This window comes from Gopherus flavomarginatus, chromosome 11 (genome assembly GCF_025201925.1).
Source record: "Gopherus flavomarginatus isolate rGopFla2 chromosome 11, rGopFla2.mat.asm, whole genome shotgun sequence".
Classification (NCBI taxonomy): Eukaryota; Metazoa; Chordata; order Testudines; family Testudinidae; genus Gopherus; species Gopherus flavomarginatus.
In genome coordinates this window covers 17,567,841-17,593,447 of record NC_066627.1, presented here as the reverse complement: position 1 = coordinate 17,593,447, position 25,607 = coordinate 17,567,841, and the positions used below count along the sequence as shown (strand labels likewise).

The following is a 25,607-nucleotide window of genomic DNA, read 5'->3' as shown; positions in this document are numbered from 1 at the left end:
TCTATGATGGGGGGGTCCTTCCGCGCTCCCAGTCTTCAGGGCACTTTGGCGGCAGGTCCCGGAGTGAGTGAAGGACCCGCCGCAGAATTGCCACTGAAGACCAGGACTGCGGAAGGAGCCCCCCGCCGCCGAATTGCCACCCCTCCCCCCCAAATCCTGGTGCCCTAGGCGACCGCCTCGGTCGCCTAAATGGAAGCGCCGGCCCTGCTCTATAGGGAAACATCCAAATTTGGCCTCTGGATTCCCAGCCCTGAAGAGAGTGGAACCGAAATCCACACTCCCAGCTGCTGCAAAATCTCTTCGAATCCCCACTCCTCAGCCCCTCCCTCTCAATAGCAACACCAGCCCACACCAGCCGAGTTCTCCACTGGCTCAACCTCCCTGGCTCACGGTCCAGTTTTTTATCCCAGGTGGAAGGATCTGGGTGCAGCAGGGTGTGGGAGCACGTCCAGGACTGTGGGAGAGAGCCCAGCTCCCTCAGTCAGTGCGTCCCTCTGCTGATTTCTGAGTAGATCAGATGGATCCCGCTGCTCTTGGCACAGACAATATTTCCCCACATGCCAGGTGATGATAGCAAACAGCTGGCCCTGTAGCTTGGAGATTAGATTGCTAAACAAAGGGTTGTGGGTTGAAATCTCACCGCAGGATTTTCCCAAGGCATTTCACATTGAGTGCTCTTGTTACACTTCCTGACTTTCCCCAGGACACACACAGATCCCCACAAACAGACCACAGCCCTTTCTAGCAAAGCGCTTTATTGGAGGAAGCAGCAAGAGACTGCGACTCAGAAAAAGAGATTCCAGGACTCAGCTCGCTACATCTCTCTGATTATTTATTGACTGTACCAGGTTAGTGCCTAGGAGACCCAGCCACTGACCATGGCCCAGGTGCTGAACAAACACAGAACAAAAAGATGCACCCGCGCCCAAACAACGGATACAATTTGACTGATAGTGCCACTTAGAGACCTCAACTGAAACGGAGACATGTTGTGTTCTAGCTACTGTACAGACACAAGATGAGAGCCAATCCGTGCCATAAGGAGCTTCCATGCTAAAGAGACTCGATGGGCAATGTATAGGGAAACTGAGGCACATAAATGTCAAGTGATTTGTGCAGGGTCACAGAAGTGGATCAGAGGAAGAATAAAAAATAGGACTCAGGTATCCTGAGTGCCAAGCCTGTCCTTAAGCCACTGTACCAGCAGCATGTAAAGGATGGGGAAGGGTCAACTCTATGCTATAATGGGCACTGGGGCAGTAGAGCATGAGGTTGAGAAGGGGCGACTCTACTGTATAATGGGCACTAGGGGCAGCTGATGGTGGGGATGGGAAAGGGGCAGCTATACTATATAATGGGCACTAGGGGCAGCTGATGGTGGGGATGGGGAAGGGGCAGCTATACTGTATAATGGGTACAAGGGGGCAGCAGAGGGCGGGGCGGGGAAGGGGCGGCTATACTGTATAATGGGCACTAGGGGGCAGCAGAGGACAGGTGGGGAAGGGGCAGCTCGACTGTATAATAGACACTAGGGGCAGCAGAGGGTGGGATGGGGAAGGGGTGGCTGTACTGTATAATGGGCACTAGGGGCAGCAGAGGGTGGGGATGGGGAAGGGGTGGCTATGCTGTATAGTGGGCAGTGGGGCAGCAGAGGGCAGAGGATGGGGTAGGGATCTAAGGGATTTAGGCTGCTGAACTCCCAATCATGCCAGTGAAGGACCAGGCCCCATTGGCTCCTAATTTCTTTAAGCTCGGATGAAATCACCAACCTCGCTGCCCCTCTCCCTGCTCACCTCCTTTCCCCTAGAACTGTGTTTTATAGTGCACGGGCAGCCCTCCCATGCATGCCACCCGTATCTGCTGGGTGCTGGTTCTCCCGCGGTAGTTGCAGGGGGGTCTCTGAGCGCCCCCTGCCAGCCGGCAGATGGTGAGCTCAAAGGGCACCTTGCTGTCGTAATAATTCTCGGTTCTGAGAGTGCCCCCTGAGTGGCAGACGTCATCCACCTCGGCAGGCCCCGCATGGATGAAGGTGTTGGTGGGTTTGCAGGCGTCAGTTGTCAGGTTCCTCCGCGGCATCAGGAGGTTGCAGTAGCGCCGGGCGTCCGGGGCGCTGGTCTTTGGGAAGTCCACATGCTGCCGGTGGAATTTCTCATGGCGTGTCTCCCTCCGGCCCAGAGCCGGACAGGCGGGCAGCAAAACCAGCAGCAGCAGCAGCAACGCTGGGCGAGGTCCCTTCAGGGCCATGGCTATCTAGGGGGGGAAGCACAGGCAGAGGTGCAGATCTAATGGGTGAGAGCAGGGTGGGCTGGGAGCCACGACTCCTGGCTTCTCTCCTTAGCTCAGGGAATGGAGTGAGATCTAGTCAGATTGAAGGGCAAAGCAGGGAGTCAGAGCCCTGGATGTGGGGTGGCTGCTCTCTTTCACCCCTAGCTTCCTCAGGTGTAAAATGGAGCTAAACCCATTGACCCCAGCTGGGGATCTGCCCCCACCAGTTTTTAACTTCAGCTCATGCAGCTATTTCTTCTCCACACAGTGAATATTACCTGACAGGCCTTTTGGATCCAGTTCACTCTTTATATCTGCTGTGTGTTATTATTTGGTGCATTCCCTACAGATCATCTACAGTACCCTGCTCCCTCAGCCTTCTTGCCTAAATACACCAATCATCTCAGGCCTCAATCTTCAACTCACCCCAGTCCTGGTGCCTCGGTTTCCCTCGGAGTATGGATCCAGCTGCCTGCAAAGTGTCTGAGGCTCTGTACTTTCTGGGTGGGTGTTATATACTGAGCCCGGCTGGAGAGAAAGACATAGCAGGGGTGGCTGCACTCAGAGAAATATCCTACTGGCCAGCGTTGCACAATCCGTGACCCTGGGAAACACGGAGGCACCAGTCCAGGGGGAAGCTGAATAAACAATGCTGCTAATAAGGGTCAAATTATTCTCTCTGTTATGCTAGAATCCTACTGCAGCCACCTCTTGGGTGGAGCCTGGAAAATGGGGAACAGTGGTCCCCCCAGCTGTCAGGGCTGGAGGTGAAGGGATCCTCTTGGCAACATGGCAGGAATTTAGGGAGGGGTAATATACTGCCCTGAGATGGGAGTTAACCAGGACACCGGGGTTTATCTTTTGGTGTATGAGATTTAGGCTGAGCTTTGCCTAGGGGATTTGAGAACCCAGATCTCATTCATTTTCATGGGAACTGGGGCTCCGAATCCCTGTAGAAGCTTTGAAAATATCCTGAGTTGCTGTTCCTCAGTTTTCTCACTGGCCAAATCCCATGGCTAGGAGACACTCAGCTTGAATGACTGCAAGCAGAGATGAAGCACAGCACATCACCCCTAGCACCTCGCTGGGGCATTGCAGTCAGTGCTGATTGTGTGGGGAGAGTGCCCCCTACTGAGTCACTTGTACCATATCATCCAATATTTGGGAGTCCCATCCCTACACCGACCCAGCCCGCACCTGACCTGTCCTAAAAACCTACCCAGCAAAGGAGAGATTGTCAGCCCACTCTGAGCCCCTGGGAAAAGCTTGCAGGGAAGAAATGTTTGGAAACATTGCAATTTGCGAAGTCATCTGGCAACGTGGCTCGGCCTCCGGCCAAGTGAGGCCCCATGGGGAAATCAGTATCCTGAGAAAGTGGAGATCATTAATTCCAAACTTCCCGGAGCTGGGACCCGACTTCTGCAGAGAATCCTGGGAAAGAGGCTTTGCATGTCTCCAAGAAACACAGTCCAGCCGCCAGTGGGGCAATCAATGATGGGGGCATAGAAGGTCTCCGAGTCCCTCTTAAGACACTGGGTCTAGCGGGGCTGGTTGGTGTGGGGGCGTGGGTCCCACGGGGGAGGTGAAGGGATCTGGGGTGGGGCCAGCCTGGCGGAACAGAACAGGTGTGCCTAGAGAATGGAGGGGGACAACGGGTCTCCAGCAGCTGAGCCCTCGCTGGCCACGTGGCAGAGCTGTGCCCATCTGGGGCTTTGTCTGGTTGCTTATAACAGGGCTACACATTTCCCTGAGTCCCTGAGCCAGCCGCAGGCAGAGGAGTGGGAAGGGGGGAGTCGGTGCCAGAGAGAAGGGCAAGGGTTCACTCTAGTGCCATGAGGCTGTATTGGCACAGCGAGGTGTTGTGTAGTTAATGCTGCTCAGGGGCCTGTCAGAGATGGGTACGGGGCCCCAAGGGAGGGATTGGGGCAGTACCAGGATGGTGGGACAGCTTCCGAAAAAAGGGCCAGGCTGGAGGTCCTGAGTGTCCTGGCCCTGCATGTGCACTGGTAGGGACACATGCTGTGTTTGGGGGCACTGATCAGTAGGGAGCACTCTGCCTGGCAGTCAGTGCTGATCCCAATACCCCAGCATGGCATTTGGGGGTGCTGTGCTGTAGGGATTGAGGCAGGGGGCTCAGCAGGGGGCACTCTCTCCTGCCTGTCAGTGCTGACCCCAGTGCAGTTTTAAGGGACTGTGCTGCAGAGTGTGGGGAGGGGGGATCATTTGGGGGTGCTCTCCCTTGGCAGTCAGTGCTGGCTCCAATGCCCCAGTGTGGCACTAGCGGGCGCTGTGCTGAAGGGAGCAGAGAGGGGGTATCATTAGGGGGTGCTATTCTCTGGCAGTTAGTGCTGGCCCCAATGCCCCAGCGTGGCACTAGGGTGTGCGGTGCTGAAGGGAGCAGAGAGGGGTGATCATTAGGGGGCGCTCTCCTTTGGCAGTCAGTGCTGGCCCCAATGCCCCAGCATGGTAATAGGGGGTGCTGTGCTTCAGGAAGTGGGATGGGGGCTCAGTAGGGGCACTATGCTGCAGGCAGTGGGGTGGGGCCTCAGTAGGGGGCACTCTCCCCTGACAGTCGGTGCTGGTCCCAATGCACTAGGGGGCGCGGTCCTGCAGGGAGTGGGGCAGTGGGCTCAGTAGGGGCACTGTGCAGCAGGCAGTGGGGCGGGGCCTCAGTAAGGGGCACCTCCCCTGACAGTCAGTGCTGGCCCCAATGCACTAGGGGGCGCGGTCCTGCAGGGAGTGGGGCAGTGGGCTCAGTAAGGGCACTGTGCTGCAGGCAGTGGGGCGGGGCCTCAGTAAGGGGCACCCTCCCCTGACAATCAGTGCTGGCCCCAATGCACTAGGGGGCGCGGTCCTGCAGGGAGCGAAGCAGTGGGCTCAGTAGGGGGCGTTTCCTGCTCACATTCACTGCTGGTGCTACTGACCAAGTCCACTTGCCATCCCCGTCCACACTAACTGGGTGGCATGTCCCTCTGTGGCACATGCCAGCTCCCAGGGGCGGGCATGATTCCCCCCGGTACCTCGTATGAGTCCCCATCCTTTGTCTCCCACGTCACTGTGACTTGGCTATTGCGGGGGGTCGGGGGTCTCCTCTGCCTGGCTCGTTGGGCTGGGGGTACCAGGCTTATGTGCGTCCGCGATGCAGAACTTCTCTAGGGTGTGATGGTATCCGGCATGGGAGGTGATGGGTGGGGGGGCAGTGGGTACAGAAGAGGACTCACAGGAGCCGGAGAGTTGAAATGGGGGGAATGTGGCAGAGAACCACAGGAGAAGGACTTGGGGAGTGGATGAGGGACTCCAGGGTGGGGGGAGGGGGTGGGAACAAAGTCTGGTGTCTCAGCAACTTCGTATCTTCAATGAAATCTGTGAAATCTCAAAGGTTTTTCTCTGCCCATGGCCCAGAGTCAAGTGCACGCAGTGGGGCAGTGCCCGGCAGGAGAGGGGTGCAAGACCTAGGAACCCTGGCTCTGTAGCTCAGGGGTTAACGCCCAGGGCTGGAAACCAGTGGTTGGAAATTCAACTCTCTTTGGAGTCCTGTGTCGCCCTTCAGTGAATTCGTCTAGTCTATTTTGCCCCCCACCCAGAACTGGCACCATCACAGCCATGCCCCTGCCCTTGGCAATTGCGGGGCACTGTGCTTTGCAGATACAGAGCGTGTGACATTGCAGATCACGCTTCTAGGGTATCCCTCTGTAGCCAGCCTCCCCCCTGCGAGAGGAAAATATTGGCTTAGCTGGGGAGGTGGGAGAAGCAGCTCCCCAGCCTTCAAAGGGCGATTTCAAGCCAATCCCCCGCTGTGGAGCTGGATTGTAGCTGATGTCCCCTGAAGGGGAAAGGGCCGTGCACCACTCCCTGCCCCCCTGAGCCAGTCACTGCCTCCCACAGCCCCCGGGGCCAGATTGGAGCCAACTGTCCCTAGAGGGGAAAGGCCCCGTGCACCATTCCCGGCCCCCCTGAGCCAGCCGGTGCCCCCTGATCTGGGGCTGGATTGGAGCCAGCGCCCCCTAGAGGGGAAAGACCCTGTGTCCCATTCCCTGCCAGCCAGTCCCCTGGCCTGTGGCCAGATCAGAGGGACCTCCTAGATAACCCCACGACAATCTGAAGGCCATTGGGGCAGCTGTTCACCCCACTCCAAGTGCCCCACAAACATGCACCTGGCCATTCTGTGTTGGCAGCATTGTTTTAAAGGTGGCAGCCAGATAATTGAACTCTCCAACAGTGTCACCCCACTCCCCTGCAACCCCACCCCCCTTCTGCTTCCCCCTTCAGCTCAGGTCACAGCCTCACCTTATACCCACACAAGAGACGTCAGAGCCAGGGACGAGACTCCAAGCGCCTCCTGGTTTTTCCCTAGTTCCGGCCTAGCAAATCTCACTGCCTGGGGAGATCTGGGGAAGGGTGGGGGGACGACGACAGGAACAGGCGTTAACCTCTCCCACCGTGCCCTCGGAACCCCTCATTTCAATCCGGACCAGCAGCCCTCCTCCCATCTTAGCCCTCTGGCGTCTGGCCACGCAAGGCTCAGCTGGTTTCCACACCCCTCAGCGACGGGGCCAGATCCAATCATGCAGGTTTAGACAAATCCAAGGGGTTTGTGGGAATTTTGGTCAGATTCGGGAGGCTAAAACTGGGCCCTCCAATGAAATGGGTCTGAGGTTTCAGAGCCGCTCAACCTCTCCCGCTCCTGGTGGGTTTCGGGCAGCCCCAGCCCAAGCCCAGGCCAGTTGTGTTTGAATCCTGCCCAGCGAGGCAGGCGCCGGGCTCAGGCTGAGGGTCTCAGTGCCAGCTGGGGGGGAGGGGGGGCTGGGCAACCGGATTTTCGCTCGTGTGGATGGGAACTGGGCATCCAGCATGGAAAATCCCCCCACAGGCCCCAAGCTGCTGGCCTGTGGGATAAGGGGAGATGCTGAAAGTCTCTGTGAAGACTCATGGCGGGCGTTGCCCAGAAGAGGCAGGTAGGGAAACAGGGAGCCCCCAGCAACAGAGGGCTGCTCAGGATCAAAATGGGGGTGGGGGGGCAGAAGGGGCATCCCCTGCTCATGGCAGGTACGTTGGCTCTAAATGCACAGGCAGCCCCTTGACACAAGCCACGCGGATCTTGGTGTTGCCGATTGCAGCCCTGTATCTACAGTTCCCCGGGAGGGAGCGGGGCAGCACCCGGCACGTGGTGACGTTGAAGGACTCCAGGCTGTCATAGAGGTTGAGGCTCACGTGTGTCCCTCCACGGGCACAGATGGCCTGGAGCTGGCCAGCGGGGGCATGGATGAAGGTGTTGCGGCGTTTGCAGAAAATGCGGGTCAGGCCACGGCGCTGCATCAGGAGGTTGCAGTAGAGCCGGTCATTGGCAGCATTGGTCTTGGGGTTGTCGAAGTGCTGGGTCACGAACTGACGGTAGCTGGCACATTCACTGATCTGGGCCAGGCCGGCGGCCAGCAGGATGAGGGTCAGGAAGAGCAAAGGGTGGGGTCCTCTCAGGGCCATGGCCGCGTCTGTCACTGGATCGACCTGCAGTGGGGTGAGCTGAGAGATGGATGGAGACAGCGCAGGGTTGGGGTCTGCCTCCTCCATGGAACCTCCTGGGCCCAAACCTCTTCCCCTGCCAGGACATTCTACCACTAAAGCCTCATTAACCTGACCGAGATCAGTATCCCATTGTGCCAGGTGCTGCACGGACCCCGACCGAGATCAGGGCCCCATTGTGCCAGGCGCTGCATATATCCAGAGAGAAACTCTTACAGTCTAAATGGGCAAATCAGATTGAGAAAGGGTTGTTCTTCTCATGTTACAGATGGGGAAACCGAGGCACAGAGTGGTTAATGCTCAGCTTTCAGCTCCCATTTGGTGGCTTGGATTCAGCCTCCAGACCCCTGTAGGGGTTTGAAAATCCCATCCTAAGAAACAGAGAATGAAACCCAGGTCCTCTAAATCCCAGTGGGGAGCTTTGACCACAGCCCCAGCCTGCCACTTACTCTCTGCTTTACCTGTTTGTCCACAATGCATCCTTCATCCACACTCCCAGCTCTCCCCCTTCGGCGACCCTAGACTGTGCTCTTCTCCCAGAGTGGGGAGAGAACCCAGGACTTAGGAGTCCTGGCTCCCAGCCCCCCTGCTCTAACCCACTAGACCCCACTGCTGCCACAGAGCCAGGAGAGAACCCAGGAGTCCTGGCTCCCAGCCCCCCTGCTGTAACCTACTTGACCCCACTGCCCCCACAGAGCCAGGAGAGAACCCAGGAGTGCTAACCCCAGATCTCACCTGCCATTCCTTTTACCCTCTTGCCAAGATTGTGATCTCAGCTGCCTGCGGGTCAATCCAGAGTCACCCCCTGAGTGCAGTGGGGCCAGGGCCGGATTCTGCTCCCAGCCCCCTGGGGTCAAGCCTCAGTGCCCCTCCCTCTTCATTTCCCCCCTGGTTGTGTCTGTTCTCAGCTCACCCAACTCCTGGGGCTCCTGTCAGAGATGGAACCAGCTGCCAGCAGAGCTGAAAGTCTCTGAAAAACCTTCCCCTTTGAGTGTCATTATATAGAGCCCGGCCAGGCAGCTGGGGTTGGGGTGGGGAAGCTCCTCCCACCAAGGGCCCCAGAGTGGTTGGTGGGGCAGGGAGTTAGGGGGGAAGCAGGCACAGGGCAGGGTCCTGAGACACTGTGAACCCCACAGCCCCAATGCCTGGTGTATCTGCCCCTGTTATCCTCAGCCCAACTCTATCCCCAAACTGCAAGAAGAAACCAGGAGTCCTGACTCCCAACCCCCATGTTCTAACCCACTATCCCCCACTCTGCTCCCCGAACCAAGTTAGAACCCAGGGTTCCTGGCTCCCAGCCTCTCTAACCACACAGTCCTGGTGCCCTGTTACAGGTTTTGCCCCTTATTGCATACCCTGGATAACCCAACCCCCAGCCCCAGCCAGTCCCTCCGTGGGTTCCTTGCCCAGGTCCCTGGGTAAGGTTGTCAACTTTCTAATTGCACAAAACCAAACACCCTCCCCCGGCCCTTCCCTAAGGCCCTGCCCCACTTCTCCAAGGCCCCACCCTCCACTCCCGCCATCCCGCCTCCCTTCATCGCTCACACTCCTCCACCCTCATTCACTTTCACAGGCTGGGGTAGGAGGTTGGGGTGCAGGGGAGCATGAGATCTCTAGCTGTGGGTATGGGCTTTGGGTGGAGCCAGAAATGAGGGGTTCAGGGTGCGGGAGAGGGCTCCAGGCTGGAGTAGGGGGTTGAAATTCGGGGGGGTGATGGCTCTATCTGGGGGTGCAGGCTCTGGGGTGGGGCCAGAAATGAGGAGTTCAGGGTGAGGGAAGGTGCTCTGGGCTAGGGCAGGGGCTTGGGGTGCAGGAGGGGGTGAGGACTCCGCCTGGGGGTGTTCGCTGCCCTCGAGCCTGCAGGAGCTGCCCCTGCAGCTCCCATTGGTCACAGTTCCTGGCCAATGGGAGCTGCAGAACCGGCACTTGGTGTGGGGTCAGCGCGTGGAATCTCCCTGCCCCTAGGGGCTGTAGGGATTTGGCAGCTGCTTCCTGGAGCTGTGTGGAGCCAGGGCATGCAGGGATCCTGGCACCTGCCTTAGGCCTGGGCCCCTGCTGTGCCACCAACCACACTTTTAACAGCCCAGTCTGCCAGGGTCCCTTTTCAACCAGGTGTTCCACTCGAAAACAGGACACCTGGCAATCCTAGGCCTGGGCATTGCAAGGGGCAGCGACCCAGCCAGGGGAGGGGCAGGCCTGGCTGCTGGAAATGCCCAGCAGAGCCAGTGGGAGCTGGGGCCTTCCCACCCCCCGCTCCCAGAGCCACCTGAACCCCAGGGCCTGGGGGAAGGGTGAGGGCTGGATGGGACATGGAAGGGACAGGGACTGGCTGCCAGCACCAGTCTGGCCTTGGGGCTTGGAGTCGTCTCTCCTGGAGCTGTATCCTGCCCACCACTGATGGGGGTTGGGAGTCAGGGTTCCTGGGTTCTATCCTGGCCCTGGAAGGGGATTGGGGTCTAGTGGTTAGAGAGGGGCTGGGAGCCAGGATTGCTGGGTTCTATCCCAGCTCTGGATTGGCAATGGGATCTAGTGTGTGTTTGGGAGGTTATAAGACAATGTCCCTTTGGGGTCACCTGCTCATCGCCCTCTTTACTAGCATGGCGGCTGCCAGCCCTGCTACAGTGATGGTTAAGACCAGTTCCCCATTTAAAGCTCAACTCTCCTAAGTGCTCTAAAATCCACACGGTTACTTGGCTTGCCAGGAAATTTGGTGTGAGCTGAGCACAGGGGAACTGGGGTGACTGACCCAGACTTAGGATCATTGGAGGAAGGTGTTCTCCACCCCTGAACAAAACAGCCTGGCTTAAGATGCCTGGATTGTCCAACTTTGTGCAGAGCTGGGGCTCAAACCCAAGCCATGACCATCACCCCAGGGTCTCGTTCACCCTCCCCCACCACACACAGACACAGGGCAGGCCACACACTAGCCCTTTGGAGGGACAAAACTGAGAATGGAGCAAGACAGAGAGTTTGGCTCTCACGACAGGCAGCGAACACACCTAACTCTCATGCCCCAAATGGATAACACAGAATGTGCAGAGAGGGCTGAGCTCACCAGCCCTGCCACGCTGCACTGCAGAGGCTCCAGGGGGATTGTTGTGGCCATGGCTGGGAGCAGGGGGATCCTGGACAGGTGGCACAGGGGGATCCGGGGCAGGCTGTGCCGGGCAGGCTGTGACGGGCCGGCTGGGCCCAGGGGGACGCGGGCCCATGAGGGATCCCTCTCCACTGACACCAGCTATGGGGGTCCTGCCAGGTCCCTCTGCACCAGCTCCTGTCCCATTCACCCTGCAGTGTCTCACGGTGCTCACAGGCTTGGGTATTTGACACCCCACCCCAGCTCCAGGGCTGGCCCAGATCTGGCTCAATAGGGCTGCCCATGACCCTGTTAGCCTGGACTGCCGCTGCCCAGCCCCACTGGCTCGCTGGGTGTCGGTTGGTGGTTGGGCCGTTGCTGGATCCCTGCCTGTGGTCTGGGGCAGGCTGCTTTCCCCAGGACTGGGAGCAAAACCCTGCACACACAGAGGAAGTTTCAAAACCTGGGATGGGGCAATGGGCTAACGGGTGGTGACTCCACAGGCCAGTGGGATGTGCCAATGGCTGCATGGTCCCTGCTGTTAACCGCAGAGCCCTGCTCCCACGTGGAGTGTCATTGGGGTGTGGGGAGAGGGGCAGAGGAGGGAATGATGCCAGGTTAACAACGTGATGCAGTGGAAGAAAAGGCTAGTGTCAGCCTGGGGTGGATTACCAGGAGGGTCATATGCAAGACACGGGAAGGAATTGTTCTGCTCTACTCAGCGTTGGCTAGGGGCTACTTGGGGTCCTGTGCCCTGTTCTGGGTGTCAAACTTTAGAAACGATGTGGACAAAGTGGAGAGAGTCCAGCGGAAAGCAACACAAATGATCAAAGGGTTCGAAAACCTGACCTGTGAGGGAAGGTTAAAAACTGGGCAGGTTTAGTCTTGAGAAAAGAAGGCTGAGGGTGACCTGATAACAGCTTTCAAATCTGTTAAGGGCTGTTCTAAAGAGGGCAGAGATCCATTATTCTCCATGTCCACTGAGGACAGGACAAGAAGTAATGGGCTGAGCGTGCAGCCAGGGAGATGTAGATTGGATATTAGGGAAAAGTTTCAAATGCTCATGTTAGGATATAGATAGTCAGGCCTGTCTGCAAAGGCCTATACTTTAAGAATGTAGGTATATGTTTATCATTTAGGTAGTTATAGAAGTATAAAAGAAAGAATCGAAATCACAGTCTGCCTGTGTCTGGGCCTTCTCTCGCTGTGAGTCTGAGGCCTTGTTCTTAGGCTAAGGCCTTTGGCTAAGCTGCAGGGGCAGCCATTAGCTGGGAAGCGAAGGGTTACATCCTCACATTCCAGCCTAGCCACGTTGAAACAAGGCAACCTGGGGCTGTCAGGAAGGTGACGGGCTCTGTCACCTCCAGAGAAAGGGAAGAGCCTAGAAGATGTAAAAGGAAATCTAGTTTGATAGTTTTGTGTTTGGTAAGAACTCACTTATCAATAGACACAGTTGGGAAACCCTTATGACTTTATAGTGTAGTTGTGAAATCCTCACTTCTGTATTGTTTGTCATTATAGTTCCCACTTTGCTGTTGTTTATTTGCCTGGTCTCTGTCTGGTTCTGTGATCCTTTCTGTCTGCTGTATAATTAATTTTGCTGGGTGTAAACGAATTGAGGTGCTGGGATATAACTGGTTAGCTAATCCTGTGACAATATGTTAGGATTGGTTAGGTAAATTTCAGTGGAATGATTGGTTAGGGTATAGCTGAGACTATTACTATATAAATTAGGGGCAAACAGGAACTAAATTGGGATTAGAAGATAAGGAAAAAGGAAGTTGCTGGAAGTTCACCCCAATAAACATCGAATTGTTTGCACCTTCGGACTTGGGGGCTTGTTGCTCTGTCCATGCGAGAAGGACCAGGGAAGTGGGAGGGTGAAGGAATAAGCCCTCTAACAGCTTCAAGTGTTGAAGCTCTGGACCAGGCTCCCAAGGGGGGTCATATCAATGGATAACCCCTTGTCAAGGCTGATCTTGGGTTACTTGGTTTGGGCTTGATGGCCTCTCAAGGTCCCTCCAGCCCCACATTTCTGTGCTTCTATGGCTGCTCTGCATGCCCTGCTGTTCAGGGGAGCTGCAGGGCAGTGGGTGAAGGGGACAGGGGTAGGAGATGCCAGCTCTGCCTCCGTGCTGCAAACCCATTGGGGACAGAGCCTCGGAGGTGGTCATGAGTCCCAGGGACCCTTCGAGCCCCATACAGACTATGGCTGCAACTAGATGAGCCATTCACTAGCAAAGCTCAGATGAAACCTCTTTGCTTCCCGATCCCCCTCTCTGACACACACCCGCAGCCAGCCAGACCTTCTGAGCTGGGCCCAGACTGTATCTGGTGCTCCGGAAATAACCATTTACTGTGCCCCATTCCCCAGTGGCCACTGAGCAGCCCAACGCTGGGGCCTGCAACCCACGGGGACTGGGGCCCCCTTCTGGGGAATGGCCCTGTATTGCATTCCTAGTCTCATTCCCCCACCCATATCTGGATTGGAGCCCGAGCCCCCTAAAGAGGAGAATCCATGGATTCCAGTCCCCAAACCCCTGAGTGAGCCAGTACCCCGATCATGGTCACTGCAAGGCAATGGGGCATATCTGCCCCTTCACTCATCCCTTTAAATAACTTAGCCATGTTCCCAAAATAGCCCTAGGGTTTGAGATCTCCAGATGCACAGTGACTTTGCCCCCATCCCCCCAAACACATCGACTGGTTCTGCACTGGCAGGAAAGTGTTTTATTGCAAGAATCAGCAAGGAAACAAAACTCAGGGACAGCTTCCAGGGCCCTGCCTGGGACAATCTTCTCCCCAAAACCTGCCCCCCAATACTGAATGGATGCAGAATGGGAGGGGGCAGCTGTATTGTGTAATGGGCACCCAGCAAGGCAGGCGCTGGGCTCAGGCTGATGGTCTCAGTGCCAGCCAGGGGGCTGGGCACTCGGATTTTCACTTGTGCGGATGGGAACTGCGCACCCAGAGTGGGAACCCCCCTGGCAGGCCCGAAGTTGCTGGCCTGTGGGATAAGGGGAGATGCTGAATGTCCCTGTAGAGACTCATGGCGGGCGTTGCCCAGGAAGCAGGAATGGGGCAAGAGAGCCCCCAGTGACAGAGGGCTGCCTAGGAGGTGCAGGAGGTCCATGGCCAGCGCCTGGGCTCTAGAGGACTGTGATGGAGTTCGGGGCAGTGACTAGAGACAGGTCAGATGGATCCTGCTGTTGAGGACTGTGGTCCTGTTTCTACTGCGCTCTAGGAATGAGGATGTCAGCTGGCACTTGCTGTGGTCGAAGCGTGCGGTACAGGCATAGACTTTACCATAGACGTGTTTCCCTCCGTGGCCGCAGATGTTTTGGACTTGACTGAAGGGAGCGTGGATGAAGATGTTGCTGGCTTTGCAGGCGGAGCGGGTCAGGCCCCGGCACTGCATCATGCTGTTGCAGTAGCCCCGGTCATTGTGGGCACTGGACCTAGGAAAGTCAATGTGCTGGTTGCTAGCGCCTTCACTGAGCTGGGTCAGGCAGACGGCTAGCAGGATAAGGGTCCGGAAGAACAAAGGGCAGAGGTCCCCTTGGGCCCTTCGCTGTGTCTGTCACTGAATCGCCCTGCCGTAGGGAGAGGGGAGGAGATGGATGGAGACAGCGCAGGGTGGGGATCTGCCTCCTCCATGGAATCTCCTGGCTCAACCTCATCCCATCCAACCCACTCATCCCTCACAACTTCTCTCAGCCCAGGGCAGTGAGATGGGGCTTAACTTTGATTCAGAGCAATTTCTATTAACCCATTGACCCTGTGGCCACGAGGGGGCGCCAAAGTCACATGGCCAACATTGTACAAGTGTTCCCAATTTTTTGGGGATGCTGGAGGTATATAAATGGGGGCTGCCCCACTTTTCTACACACCATTTCCCAGCCCCTACCTTACCTGCAATTCACCATCACCGGGCTGATAGACGCTCTACTGGAATACCTAGGTCCTTCTGTGGGGTGGGAATAGGAGCCAGAAGCCGTTTCTCCCTCTTTTAACCAACTACAGCCCATTCCTTTCCTCAGCTGAGAGATAGAACCCAGGAGTCCTGACTCCCAGCTCCCCACTCTCCTCCCAGAGCTGGGTTAGGACCCAGGAGTGTTGGCTCTCAGTCCATCTCCCCCACTAGACCCCTCTCCCTCCCAGAATCAGAAACAGAATCCAGCAGTAGAGGTTGGATGAATAATGAATTTTTTGGTTCCAAGCAATTGAAAACTACAGTAGAACCTCAGAGTTCCTAACAGCAGAGTTACGAACTGACCAGTCAACCACACACCTCGTTTGGAACAGAAGGTACGGAATAAACGACTTAAGAAAAAGGAAAAGTTTTAAAATTAGTATTTGACAAGGTTAAGTAATTATTTCTGTGCTTGTTTCATTTAAATTAAGAAGGTTAAAAGCAACATTTTTCTTCCTCATAGTAAAGTTCCAAAGCTTTACTAAGTCAATATTCAGTTGTAAACTTTTGAAAGAGCCACCAAAATGCTTTGTTCAGAGTTACGAACATTTCAGAATGACAAACAACCTCCATTCCTGAGGGGTTTGTAACTCTGAGGGTCTACTGTGTTTTGTCTTGGGTTGAACCAACCCCCATAGTTTTCCAAATATATGGCAAAATAAAAAGTCAAAAAATTCCACATTAACTGGACAGGAACAGTTTCTGTTTGGCCTGACGTGAAAGGTTTCTTTCTAGTTTGGGGCATTTGGACAAAAGCAGAGGACTGAAACCACAAAATGGCCAGTGGGGATGGGCTCCCCTGTAACTTTCAGCCCAGCAGTTACAGCACTCACCCAGAGCTGTAGGAAAACCCAGTTCAAATCCCCGCTCTGCCTGCCAAGGGGAGGGGATTAGACCTGCAATCTGCCCCCTCGGAGCTGGGGACTCCTCATTTGTTCCGCTTGGAGCTGCCCTGCTCCACTTTGGCTGAATCACTGTTGGAGCAGGGCCTGGAAATCGGGTCGCCTGCATCTGAGGTGCAAGAGTTAACCAGAGTCATTCTCACAGGCTATCCCAGGCTACTCAGCATCACCCTGCTTGACAATTTAGGTGAATAAATTGATACAAATTTTATCCTATTCTACCCAGGAGTCCTGGCTCCCTGGTCTAACCCACTAGAACCTCCAGCCACCCCAAAGCAGGGCTCTAACTCATCTCTCCTGGTTCCCACCATGCCCTGGACTAACCCATTAGACTCCACAACCATCCCAGGTCAGGAGTAGAACCCACCAATCCTAGCTCCCACCCCTCTGTGCTCTACCCCACTAGACCCTGCAGAGCAAGGCCAGAATTCCCAACTCCTGGCTTCTAACCCTCCTGCCCTGAGCTCACCACTTGAAGCCCGGCAGACACCAGCTGACTCTGAAATTGTGATCTCCTGCTTGAATCTTGGAGACCCCTCTGCACCTAACATCAGCTGGGTCATCACCTCACCCTGTCCTGGGACTGCAGCTCCCTTCTCAGAGATGGATCCAGATCCCTGCTGAGATGAAAGCCAGTGACCCCCTCCCACACTGGTGCCTGTTATATGAAGCCCGGCCAGGCCCAGTGTCTGGGACACACACAACGAGCGACTCGGCGAGCAGAGATGGAGAGCAGACTCCTGATCAATGGCCATAAAAAGTAGTCGCCGCATTCGGTAAATATTTGCTGTCAGATATCTGGGATCTGCCCTTGGGGCCGGTTTTGTTCAACATCTTTATTAATGATCTGGATGATGGGGGAATTGCACCCTTAGCAAGTTCGCAGATGACACTAAGCTGGGGGGAGAGGTAGATATGCTGCAGGGTAGGGATAGGGTCCAGAGTGACCTAGACATATTGGAGGATTGAGCGAAAAGAAATCTGATGAGGTTCAATAAGGACAAGAGCACTTAGGATGGAAGAATCCCATGCACCGCTACAGGCCCCGACTGGCTAAGCAGCAGTTCTGCAGAAAAGGACCTGGTGATTACAGTGGATGAGAAGCTGGATATGAGTCAGCAGTGTGCCCTTGTTGCCAAGAAGGCCAATGGCATATTGGACTGCATTAGTAGGAGCATTGCCAGTAGATTGAGGGAAGTGATTATTCTCCTCTGTTCTGCACTGGTGAGGCCACACTAGGGTGACCAGACAGCAAATGTGAAAAATCGGGACAGGGGGTGGTGGGTAATAGGAGCCTATATAAGAAAAAACCCAAAAGTCAGGACTGTCCCTATAAAATCGGGATATCTGGTCACTCTAGGCCACACCTGGAGTATTGTGGCCAGTTTTGGGCGCCCCACTACAGAAACGATGTGGACAATTTGGAGAGAGTACAGCAGAGGGCAATGAAAATGATCAAGGGGCTGGAGCACATGACTTATGAGGAGAGGCTGAGGGAACTGGGATTGTTTAGTCTGCAGAAGAGAAGAGTGAGGGGGGATTTAATAGCAGCTTTCAACTACCTGAAGGGGGGTTCCAAAGGGGATGGAGCTCGACTGTTCTCAGTGGTGGCAGATGACAGAATAGAGAGCTATGGTCTCAAGTTGCAGTGGGGGAGGTTTAAGTTGGATATTAGGAAAAACTTATTCACTAGAAGGGTGGTGAAGCACTAGAATAGGTTACCTAGGGCTGTGGTGGAATCTCCAGCCTTAAGAGGTTTTTAAGGCCCAGCTTGACAAAGGCCTGGCTGGGATGGTTTAGTTGGGGATTGGTCCTGCTTTGAGCAGGGAGTTGGACTAGATGGCCTCCTGAGATCTCTTCCAACCCTGATATTCTATGATTCTATGGTCTGTCAGTGCCCCTCAATCCCACCTCCTACCACCCTGCTATCCCAGCCCTGGACTCTGTATTCCCCACCAGCTCTCTGGGTGCCCCTATGTCCTGACCCACAGCCCCCTCCCATTTCTCCACACCATCCCTCTACCCCCTATTCAACCCAGCAGCCACAATGCCTGTCTCTAACACAACTGTGACATCCATCACCAAGGTCTCTGGTCTTCATGTTCTGTTCCCCTCCTCACCCCTTTCTCTGCTGGTGGCTGTTACACTGTAGGGTTTCTGCTGCCGGGATTGTCCCTGGCACTGTTTGTCCAGCACCGAGCATGTGGGACCCAGACATAATAGGCGATAGGACTCTAGCACAGCAATGAAATTTCTCCCCCCTGCGAACACGGAGCCCCCTGTGATACCCTGTTAATCTCCTAGGAATTGGTTATGGGTACTCTGGGAACACCTAGGGACTGGAACTGAAGTCAGGGCACCATTTTGCCAGGCTCTGCATAGACCCAGACAGAGATCAGGACCCCCGTTGTGGCAGGCACTGGACAGGAGTCCTGACTTTCCTGCCACAAGATGCTGCCCTGGGACAGCCAAGCAAGTGGCATCCTTCCTTTTCCGAAAGAGGTCGGAGCAGGGTGCCCCTGCCCCACCTATGCCGGGGTGTATGTGAATGAGAACAGCAGAGAGATCTAACCCAGCAGCCAATGAGGAAATAGTGCCCGGCTCTGCAGAGAGACAGAAACCAGATGGTGTTTTTGTTCCGTTTTTGTGCAGCGCTGAGCACAATGGGCTGCTTGTCCAGCTCTGGACATCCTGGCCCCGCTCTCACCCCAAACACACACAACATCAGTTTGCAATGGCAGTAAAATAGTTTATTGCAGCCAGAGCAGTAGATTTCCCTTTGAACCAAACTCCAGTAGGAATATCCAGCAGAAGGAGGGTGGGGGGGAGGCGTGTAAACATCAGTACTGATGCAAAAATGGTTATCATTATTGTTTGTTTGAATGTTAGCTCGTTACAAACTTGTCTGTGTCTTAACTGAACTAAAGAGACACTCACAGTTATTTTTATCCAGGATATTTGGAGAATGTAACAACTGACATGCCTATATTTTTAATCGCTCAGGGTAATTAAAAAAATTAAAGGAAGATTTTGCTTTCTGTCATGTTCATGGCATGCACACAGACATGTTAGATAAAAAACATACAATACTATTGTTGGAAGGCAGCAACTTTATTTCTTAGAATCCAGAACCTTAACACACAAGAATCCAAAACACACACAGAAAACAGGCTGCTCCCTAAGGCACAATTCACCCCACCTTACTCCAGGCAGGCTCACTGCAGACTGACTGTGCTGAAGACCCAGACCAAATGCTCCCCTCCAGAGCTCCCTAGCCTGTCAGCAGGATCGGGAAACCCGTTGCCCTTGAAGTGACAGCTCTCTACACACCACACCATCACCCAGGGATAAGTCCCGTGTGAGGAAGACAGCATGTCTCTGATCATAAAACAGTCTTTATGACACTCAAGTATGTTTACACAGACTCTGAGACATAACTTGTATCTTCCTTTAGCGGTTTAGACTATCTTTTTTTTTCTGCTATGTTTTGCAAAGGTGGATAAGCACTGTTCTCTGCAATAATTACTTGAAGTCTTTAGTGGAAAGTTGTAAATACACTGCGAATGGCAGGTGTTAAAACCACATGGATCAAAAGACAAACAAACTACTTGGACCTTATCAGAGACCAGGAGAGCAGTCTGGCAGAGGGATGAGATTGTCTGGAGAACAAAGCAAGGAGGATGTTTGTGGTTTAAAGAGAGTCCTGACTTGAAAGGAATGTCTAAGTGCTCTGTATTCAGCATCAGAAAAGATCCTTATCAGAAGCCATAAAAAGAAGCTGTGAAAGTGGGAGTTTCTCCCTTCTCTCCTTCTAGCAATAACCTTCCATTTAAACCCTTACTAATTCCTGATTGAGAGTAAAACCTTCTGTAAGGGCTTGGCTACACTGGAGAGTTGCAGCGCTGGTGGTGGGTTTACAGCGCTGCAACTTACTCACCGTCCACACTTGCAAGGCACATACTGCTCTGCATCTCCCTGGCTGCAGCGCTGGCTGTACACCTGGTCTGCTTGGGGTATAACGATTGCAGCGCTGGTGATGCAGCGCTGGTCCGCCAGCGTGGCCACCAAAAGGGCTGTAATTGGCCTCCAGAGGTATTTGGAGGTATCCCAGAATGCCTGTTCAGCCACTCCCAACAGCGCTGCAAATGCTGCAAATGTGGCCACACTGCAGAGCTGGTAGCTGTCAGTGTGGCCACACTGCAGCGCTTTCCCTACACAGCTGTACGAAGACAGCTGTAACTCCCAGCGCTGTACAGCTGCAAGTGTAGCCATACCCTAAGTGCTCTGAAAGGCGGTATGTGGCCCTGCAATTTGAAGAAAGAAACAGCTGCTTGGAAAATGTTTTGCAGAGGATATGAGTGATTTCTGCCTAACTCCTGTTTCCTCTCAGGGTATGGCTACATTTGGAATTTCAAAGCGCTGCCCCGGCAGCGCTGCGGGAGCGCTGTCACGGCAGCGCTTTGAAGTGTGAGTGTAGTCGGAGCGGCAGCGCTGGGGGAGAGCTCTCCCAGAGCTGCACGTAAACCACATCCCTTACGGGTGTAGCGTGCAGGGCTGATTACACTGATGCTTTACAGCGCTGTATCCTGCAGCGCTCAGGGGGATGTTTTTTCACACCCCTGAGCGCGAAAGTTGCAGCGCTGTAAAGTGTGAGTGTAGCCATGGCCTCAATGGTGCAAGCTTTGATTCCTACTTATATGCTTGAAGATGGCTGTAGCTGCTTGGGAGATTCCTGTTTGCAAATACTTTACCTAAGTGCAAAGCTTCTGATATCATGGCTATGGAAATGCTTTATGTGCCATGGAACTCAATGACCTTACTGGCCTGTGGTCTAATCAAGAAGCCATCGGAGTGTAGACTATTTATTGTCCTTGGGGAACCTACACTTAAAACAATGCAGTGGCGCAGCTTCAGTGATTCAAGTGCAGACAAGCCCTGGGAAAGATGAGAGCCTCCTCCACAAAGACTGTGATGGAGAAGAGACAGTCATGGCTATTCAAATGCCGTGGCTGTCTTTAAGAATTAATAATATTCATGGAAGCAGGGGAATCATCCCACTGTTGTGGAGAACTTTGCTGGCTTATACGCTACCCCGGTGAAATGGGCTAGTGAAAGGATCTGAGTCCTCGCTCCCAATTCCTTTACCCAGAGTCCTGCCTGACCTGGAGGACTCCTCTTCCACGCTCCTGTGTGGCAGAGTCCTCGTAACCCCAGCAAGGCTGGGCCCAGGATTCCTGGGGGGCTTGACCCCCAACCTTGTTGTGGTCACTTAGGGCAGGGGCTAGGGTGTCCCCACTCTGGGGTGCGCTCTCTGCACTGGAGGCATCCCTGACCCACTGATCATCACATACAATTCAAAGCAAATGCTGTTTAATAAACAGCAAAGAATTTTAAAAAATAAGGAAAAAACGGGAAAGTTTAAAGGAAAACACATAACACGGCTCGGTGGCACGGAGCCATCACAGCCAGCGTCTCTGGAATGTAAGGGCAGTTCAGTCTGTCCCTCACTCGTCCCAGGCCTCCTGCCCAGGTCCTGGCTGTGCTGCAGGGATGCTGCGAGTCAGACACTTGCTGTGGAGGTGGCCACACGCCCTCAGGCTCTAGGGGGAAGGACCCTTCTTCCCAGAGTCAGCCTCTCCCCCTCACCCCTTGGGGTTACGAACCCCCTCCAGGTCTTCCCTACAAAGCCTCTCTTGGCTGGGGGCATCTCCTTGTGCTGGGCCTGCTGCCCAGGGTCCCCTTCACTCTCCCCAGCTGCTCATGCACCCGGCTCTGGACTGCTCCAGCTCCAGGTCTAGGGTTCCCAACTTTCTAACTGCACAAAATTGAACACCCTAGCCCTACTCCTTCCCCTGAGGCCACGCCCCTGCCCCACCCCTTACCCAAGGCCCTGCTGCTCGTTCACTACATTCCCCCTCCCTCGGTGGATTGCTCTGCACCACCCTGACTCTCTTTCACTGGGCTGGGGCAGGGGCTTGGGGTGCGGGAGGGGGTGAAGGCTCCAATTGGGGGGTCAGGCTCCTGGCTGGGGCCAGAAATGAGAGGTTCAGGGTGTGGGAGGGGGCTCTAGGCTGGGGCAGCGGGTTGGGGTGCAGGAAAGAGTAAGGGCTCTGTCTAGCAGTGCAGGCTCTGGGGTGGGGCTGGAGATGAGGGGTTTGGAGTGCAGGAAGAGGTGCCAGGCTGGTGGGTGGGGAAGAGGGGTTCAGGGTATGGGAGGAGGCTCTGAGCTGTGGTGCAGGGGAAATGAGGCCTCCATCTGGGGGTGCAGGATCTGAGGTGGGGCCAGGGATGAGGGGTTTGGAGTAAAGGAGGGGTCTCTGGGTTTGGGGGGGCTCAGGGCTGAGGAAGGGGTTGGAGCTGGGGCATGGGCTTACCCTGGCAGCTCCCGGTCAGCAGCACACCGTGGGGGGCTAAGGCAGGCTTCCTGCCTGTCCTGACTCCATGGTGCGCCCTGCAGGTTGCCAGCAGGTCCAGCTCCTAGGCGGGGGTGGCCAGAAGGCTCTGCGCTCTGCTCTTGCCTCCGGTTCCCAGCCAATGGGAGTGCGGAACTAGTGCTTGGGATGGGGGCAGTGGGCGGAGGCCTATGGCCTCCTCACCTAGGAGCCAGACCTGCTGCTGGCTGCTTCCGGGGCACAGTGCGGTGCCAGGACAGGTACGGACTTGCCTGCCTTAGACCCACAACACTGCCAACCAGACTTTTAATGGCCTGGTCAGCAGTGCTGACTGGAGCCGCCAGGGTCCCTTTTCGACCGGACTTTCTGGTCTAAATCCAGACACCTGGTCACCCTAGAGCCAGCTCCAGCTCCACTCTGCCTCCTGCTCCCTGGCTTGCTTTTCTGGCCCCCCTGGCTCTGGTTGCTGCAGTTCTCCTCCCAGCACAGGTCTGCTCTCTGGGCTGCTTCTGCAGCTCTGCTCCCAGCACTGACCTGTTCCCCCTGAGTTGCTTCTCTGGTTCTCTCTGGCTGGCACAGCTCTGTTCCCCAGCTCAGCTCAGCTCTCTCCTTAGCTCAGACCCCTGCTCTCTCCTTAGCTCAGCCACACTCTGCCTGACCCAGGGACTTCCAGCTCACTTGCAGGACAGGACCCCCCGGCCTCCTGACTCCCTGATTAGCCTGCCTGCCCTGTCAATCAGGCTGACCTGGAGCACTGGTCTCTCCCCATTGTTCCTGGGGACTGTCAGTCTCAGGGTCCTGATTTCCCATCGACCCTTCCCCTTCCTTTTAGTACTCGGAGCTAGCAACGAAAATACCCCCGCTGAGTTTTGGTAAAGGGCCAGCAGTTCCCTTACATTTACAAAGAAGTTTGATGTGGCAAATATGGACCAGTTTGAGGCAGATTTTTAGCTTCTGTAAAACCCCAGTGAAGCAAACAGGGTAGCTCCAGAAATGAACTGGATTTTAATGCAGCAGTAGTTCTAACCACTGTTAAGAACTCTTTTCTGTTACATTGGTGACTTTTCTAAAACTTGCTCCATTATTTAGATGGACTTGAAATGTATTTCATCTCATGGGAACGTGGGGTAGGATTACTAATCCAAATCTTGGGTCTCTTATGCTGTCGTTCCTGAGATACAACCCTGGGAAAAAAAGCTTCTTTAAGGTTGACTGATTCTACCAATTCTTTTAAAACAGATTTCGGGACCAACCCATGGCTCTGATCATACCCCAAATGATCTAAATCATTCATCCTAGATCCCCCAGTTAGGCCCCTTGACCTGGTTTTCATCATGTTCACTGCTTTGCAAAGGAGCCTGCCCCCAAATCTCTTCCCTGAGCCCTTTAAACAACGTAGTCATATTCCCAAAATAGCTCGAGGGTTTGAGATCCACAGATACACAGCGACTTTACCCCCATCCCCCACAAACGCCACTCCCACTCGTTCTGCACTGGCAGGAAAGCATTTTATTGCAAGAAGCAGCAAGGAAACAAAACTCAGTGACAGCTTCCAGGGCCTCGCCTGGGACAATCTTCTCCCCACAACCTGCCCCCAATACCCAATTTATGCTGTATGGGAGGGGGCAGCTGTACTGTATAATGGGCACCCAGCGAGGCTGGTGCTGGGCTCAGGCTGAGGGTCTCAGTGCCAGATGAGGGGGAGGGAGGAAAGGGTTGGGCACCTGGATTTTCACTCGTGTGGATGGGAACTGGGCACCCAGCGTGGGAAATGCCCCTGCAGTTCCCAAGCTGTCAGCCTGTAGGATAAGAGAAGACTTGAATGTCCCTGTGGAGACTCATGGTGAGTGTTGCCCAGGAGAGGCAGGGATGGGGCAGGAGAGCCCCGAGTGACAGAGGGCTGCCCAGGAGCGAAAGGGGGGGAGCAAGGGACCGCCTGCTCCAAGCCCATGGCCAGTGCCATGGCTCTACAGGACTCTGTCTAAGTACACAGGCCGCCGCTGGGCACAGGTCACATGGATCCTGTGGGTCCAGACTCTAGCCTTGTATACAGCCCTAGTGGGGAAATGGATGTCAGCTGGCATGTGGCAATGTGGAAGAGCATGCGATATTGTTGTAGACATTGTTGCGGATCCGTTTCCTTCCGCTACTGCAAACACCCTGGACTTCGTTGGTGGGGGCTTGGATGAAGGTGTTGCTGGTTATGCAGAAAGGGCGGGTCAGGCCCTGGCACTGCATCCTGAGTTTGCAGTAGTTCTGGTCACTGGAGGTGCTGCTCTCGGGAAGGTTGATGTGTTGGTTCAAGAACTGCAAGTAGCTAGCGCTGTCACTGAGCTGGGCAGGCCGGCGCCAGGAGGACAAGGGGTAGCAGGAGCGCGGGGTGGTGTCCCCTCAGAGCCATGGGTGTATCTGTCACTGGATCAACCTGCAGTGGGGAGAGGGGGGAGATGAATGGAGACAGGGTGGACTAGGGATCTGCCTCCTCCATGGAACCTCCAGGGCCCAAACCCCTCCCTTCCACTCCACTCTGCCCCCTCAACTTCTCTCAGGGCTCGTCCACACTAGAGAGGAAAAATCGATCTTAGATACGCAACTTCAGCTACGTGAATAACGTAGCTGAAGTCGAATATCTAAGATCGGATTACTCACCCGTCCAGACGGCGCGGGATTGATGTCCGCGGCTCTCCGTGTCGATTCCGGAACTCCGTTGGGGTTGATGGAGTTCCGGAATCGATATAAGCGCACTCGGGGATCGATATATCGCATCTAGATTAGACGCGATATATCGATCCCCGAGCAATCGATTTTAACCCGCCGATATGGCGGGTAGTCTGCAAGTACCCTCATCCCAGGGCAGTGAGATGGGACGTAACCATTTGATTCAGAGCAACTCCATGTTAGCCCAAGAGCCATTGACCCTGGGGCCACAAGGGGGTACCAGAATCACACAGAACTCTGTGGGTGCTGGGGGTGTCGGCCGCCCAACTCATCTACTCACCATCACCCAGCTCCAGTTCATCTCATGTCATTGGAAAAGTTATGATTCGCTGAATATGATTATTCTAGCTGTACGTATGTATCTTTCTTGTATCTAAAGGTATGAGTATTGGCTATAGATCTGTGTATTTCAAATAGGATTACTCTGGAAGACTCCCACAGCCAGCCTTTCAGGTACAACAATGAAAAGGTCAGAGAGTGCTAATGGCTCCTCAACAAAGACAATGGGCTGTGAAATAGCTTAAGCCTTCCTGTTTTGGCCAGCTTGTAAGTAATGGCTGCTATGACTCTGCAAGGGCAGGCGACCAGACCATGTGACTCTGGACTCCATTTTGAGTACCTGTATTTTTCAACAAACTGTGCTGGGAACTGTTTTTGGAACAAAGGATTCCTGCCATATGCTAAAGCTATATAAGGCAGGGAGTGACCTCCTCTGTTGTTCTTCACTTTCCCACCTGGGAGAAGCTCCTAAGAAAAAGGAC

The 25,607-nt window shown here is 54.7% G+C and overlaps 2 protein-coding genes across 3 annotated transcripts in view; both read right to left on the bottom strand.

Annotated features, from left to right (window-relative positions):
* Nucleotides 1-1,553: 1,553 nt before the first annotated feature.
* Nucleotides 1,554-2,788, bottom strand: LOC127031306 (ribonuclease-like). Of its 2 annotated transcripts, none has more exons than XM_050918056.1 (2): nt 2,692-2,788; nt 1,554-2,246 (listed from the first exon to the last, which is right to left on the bottom strand). In XM_050918056.1, the coding sequence occupies exon 2, from the start codon at nt 2,242-2,244 to the stop codon at nt 1,804-1,806; it is 441 nt and encodes a 146-aa protein (XP_050774013.1). In that variant the 5' UTR covers nt 2,245-2,246; nt 2,692-2,788; the 3' UTR covers nt 1,554-1,803. The 2 variants fall into 2 exon arrangements, with proteins under 2 accessions (XP_050774013.1, XP_050774012.1); XM_050918055.1 differs by having other exon boundaries at nt 1,554-2,250; nt 2,692-2,774.
* Nucleotides 2,789-7,302: 4,514 nt separating this feature from the next.
* LOC127031298 (ribonuclease-like) overlaps nt 7,303-25,607 on the bottom strand; it is a 304,542-nt gene continuing 286,237 nt past the window's right edge. The window contains exon 2 of the mRNA XM_050918048.1: nt 7,303-7,770. Coding sequence (XP_050774005.1) covers nt 7,303-7,770 — 468 coding nt within the window. The remainder of the gene's footprint in view (nt 7,771-25,607) is intronic.

Coding starts and splice junctions, on each gene's coding strand:
- LOC127031306 (XM_050918056.1), bottom strand. CDS start 2,244: ATGGCCCTGAAGGGACCTCGCCCAGCGTTGCTGCTGCTGCTGCTGGTT.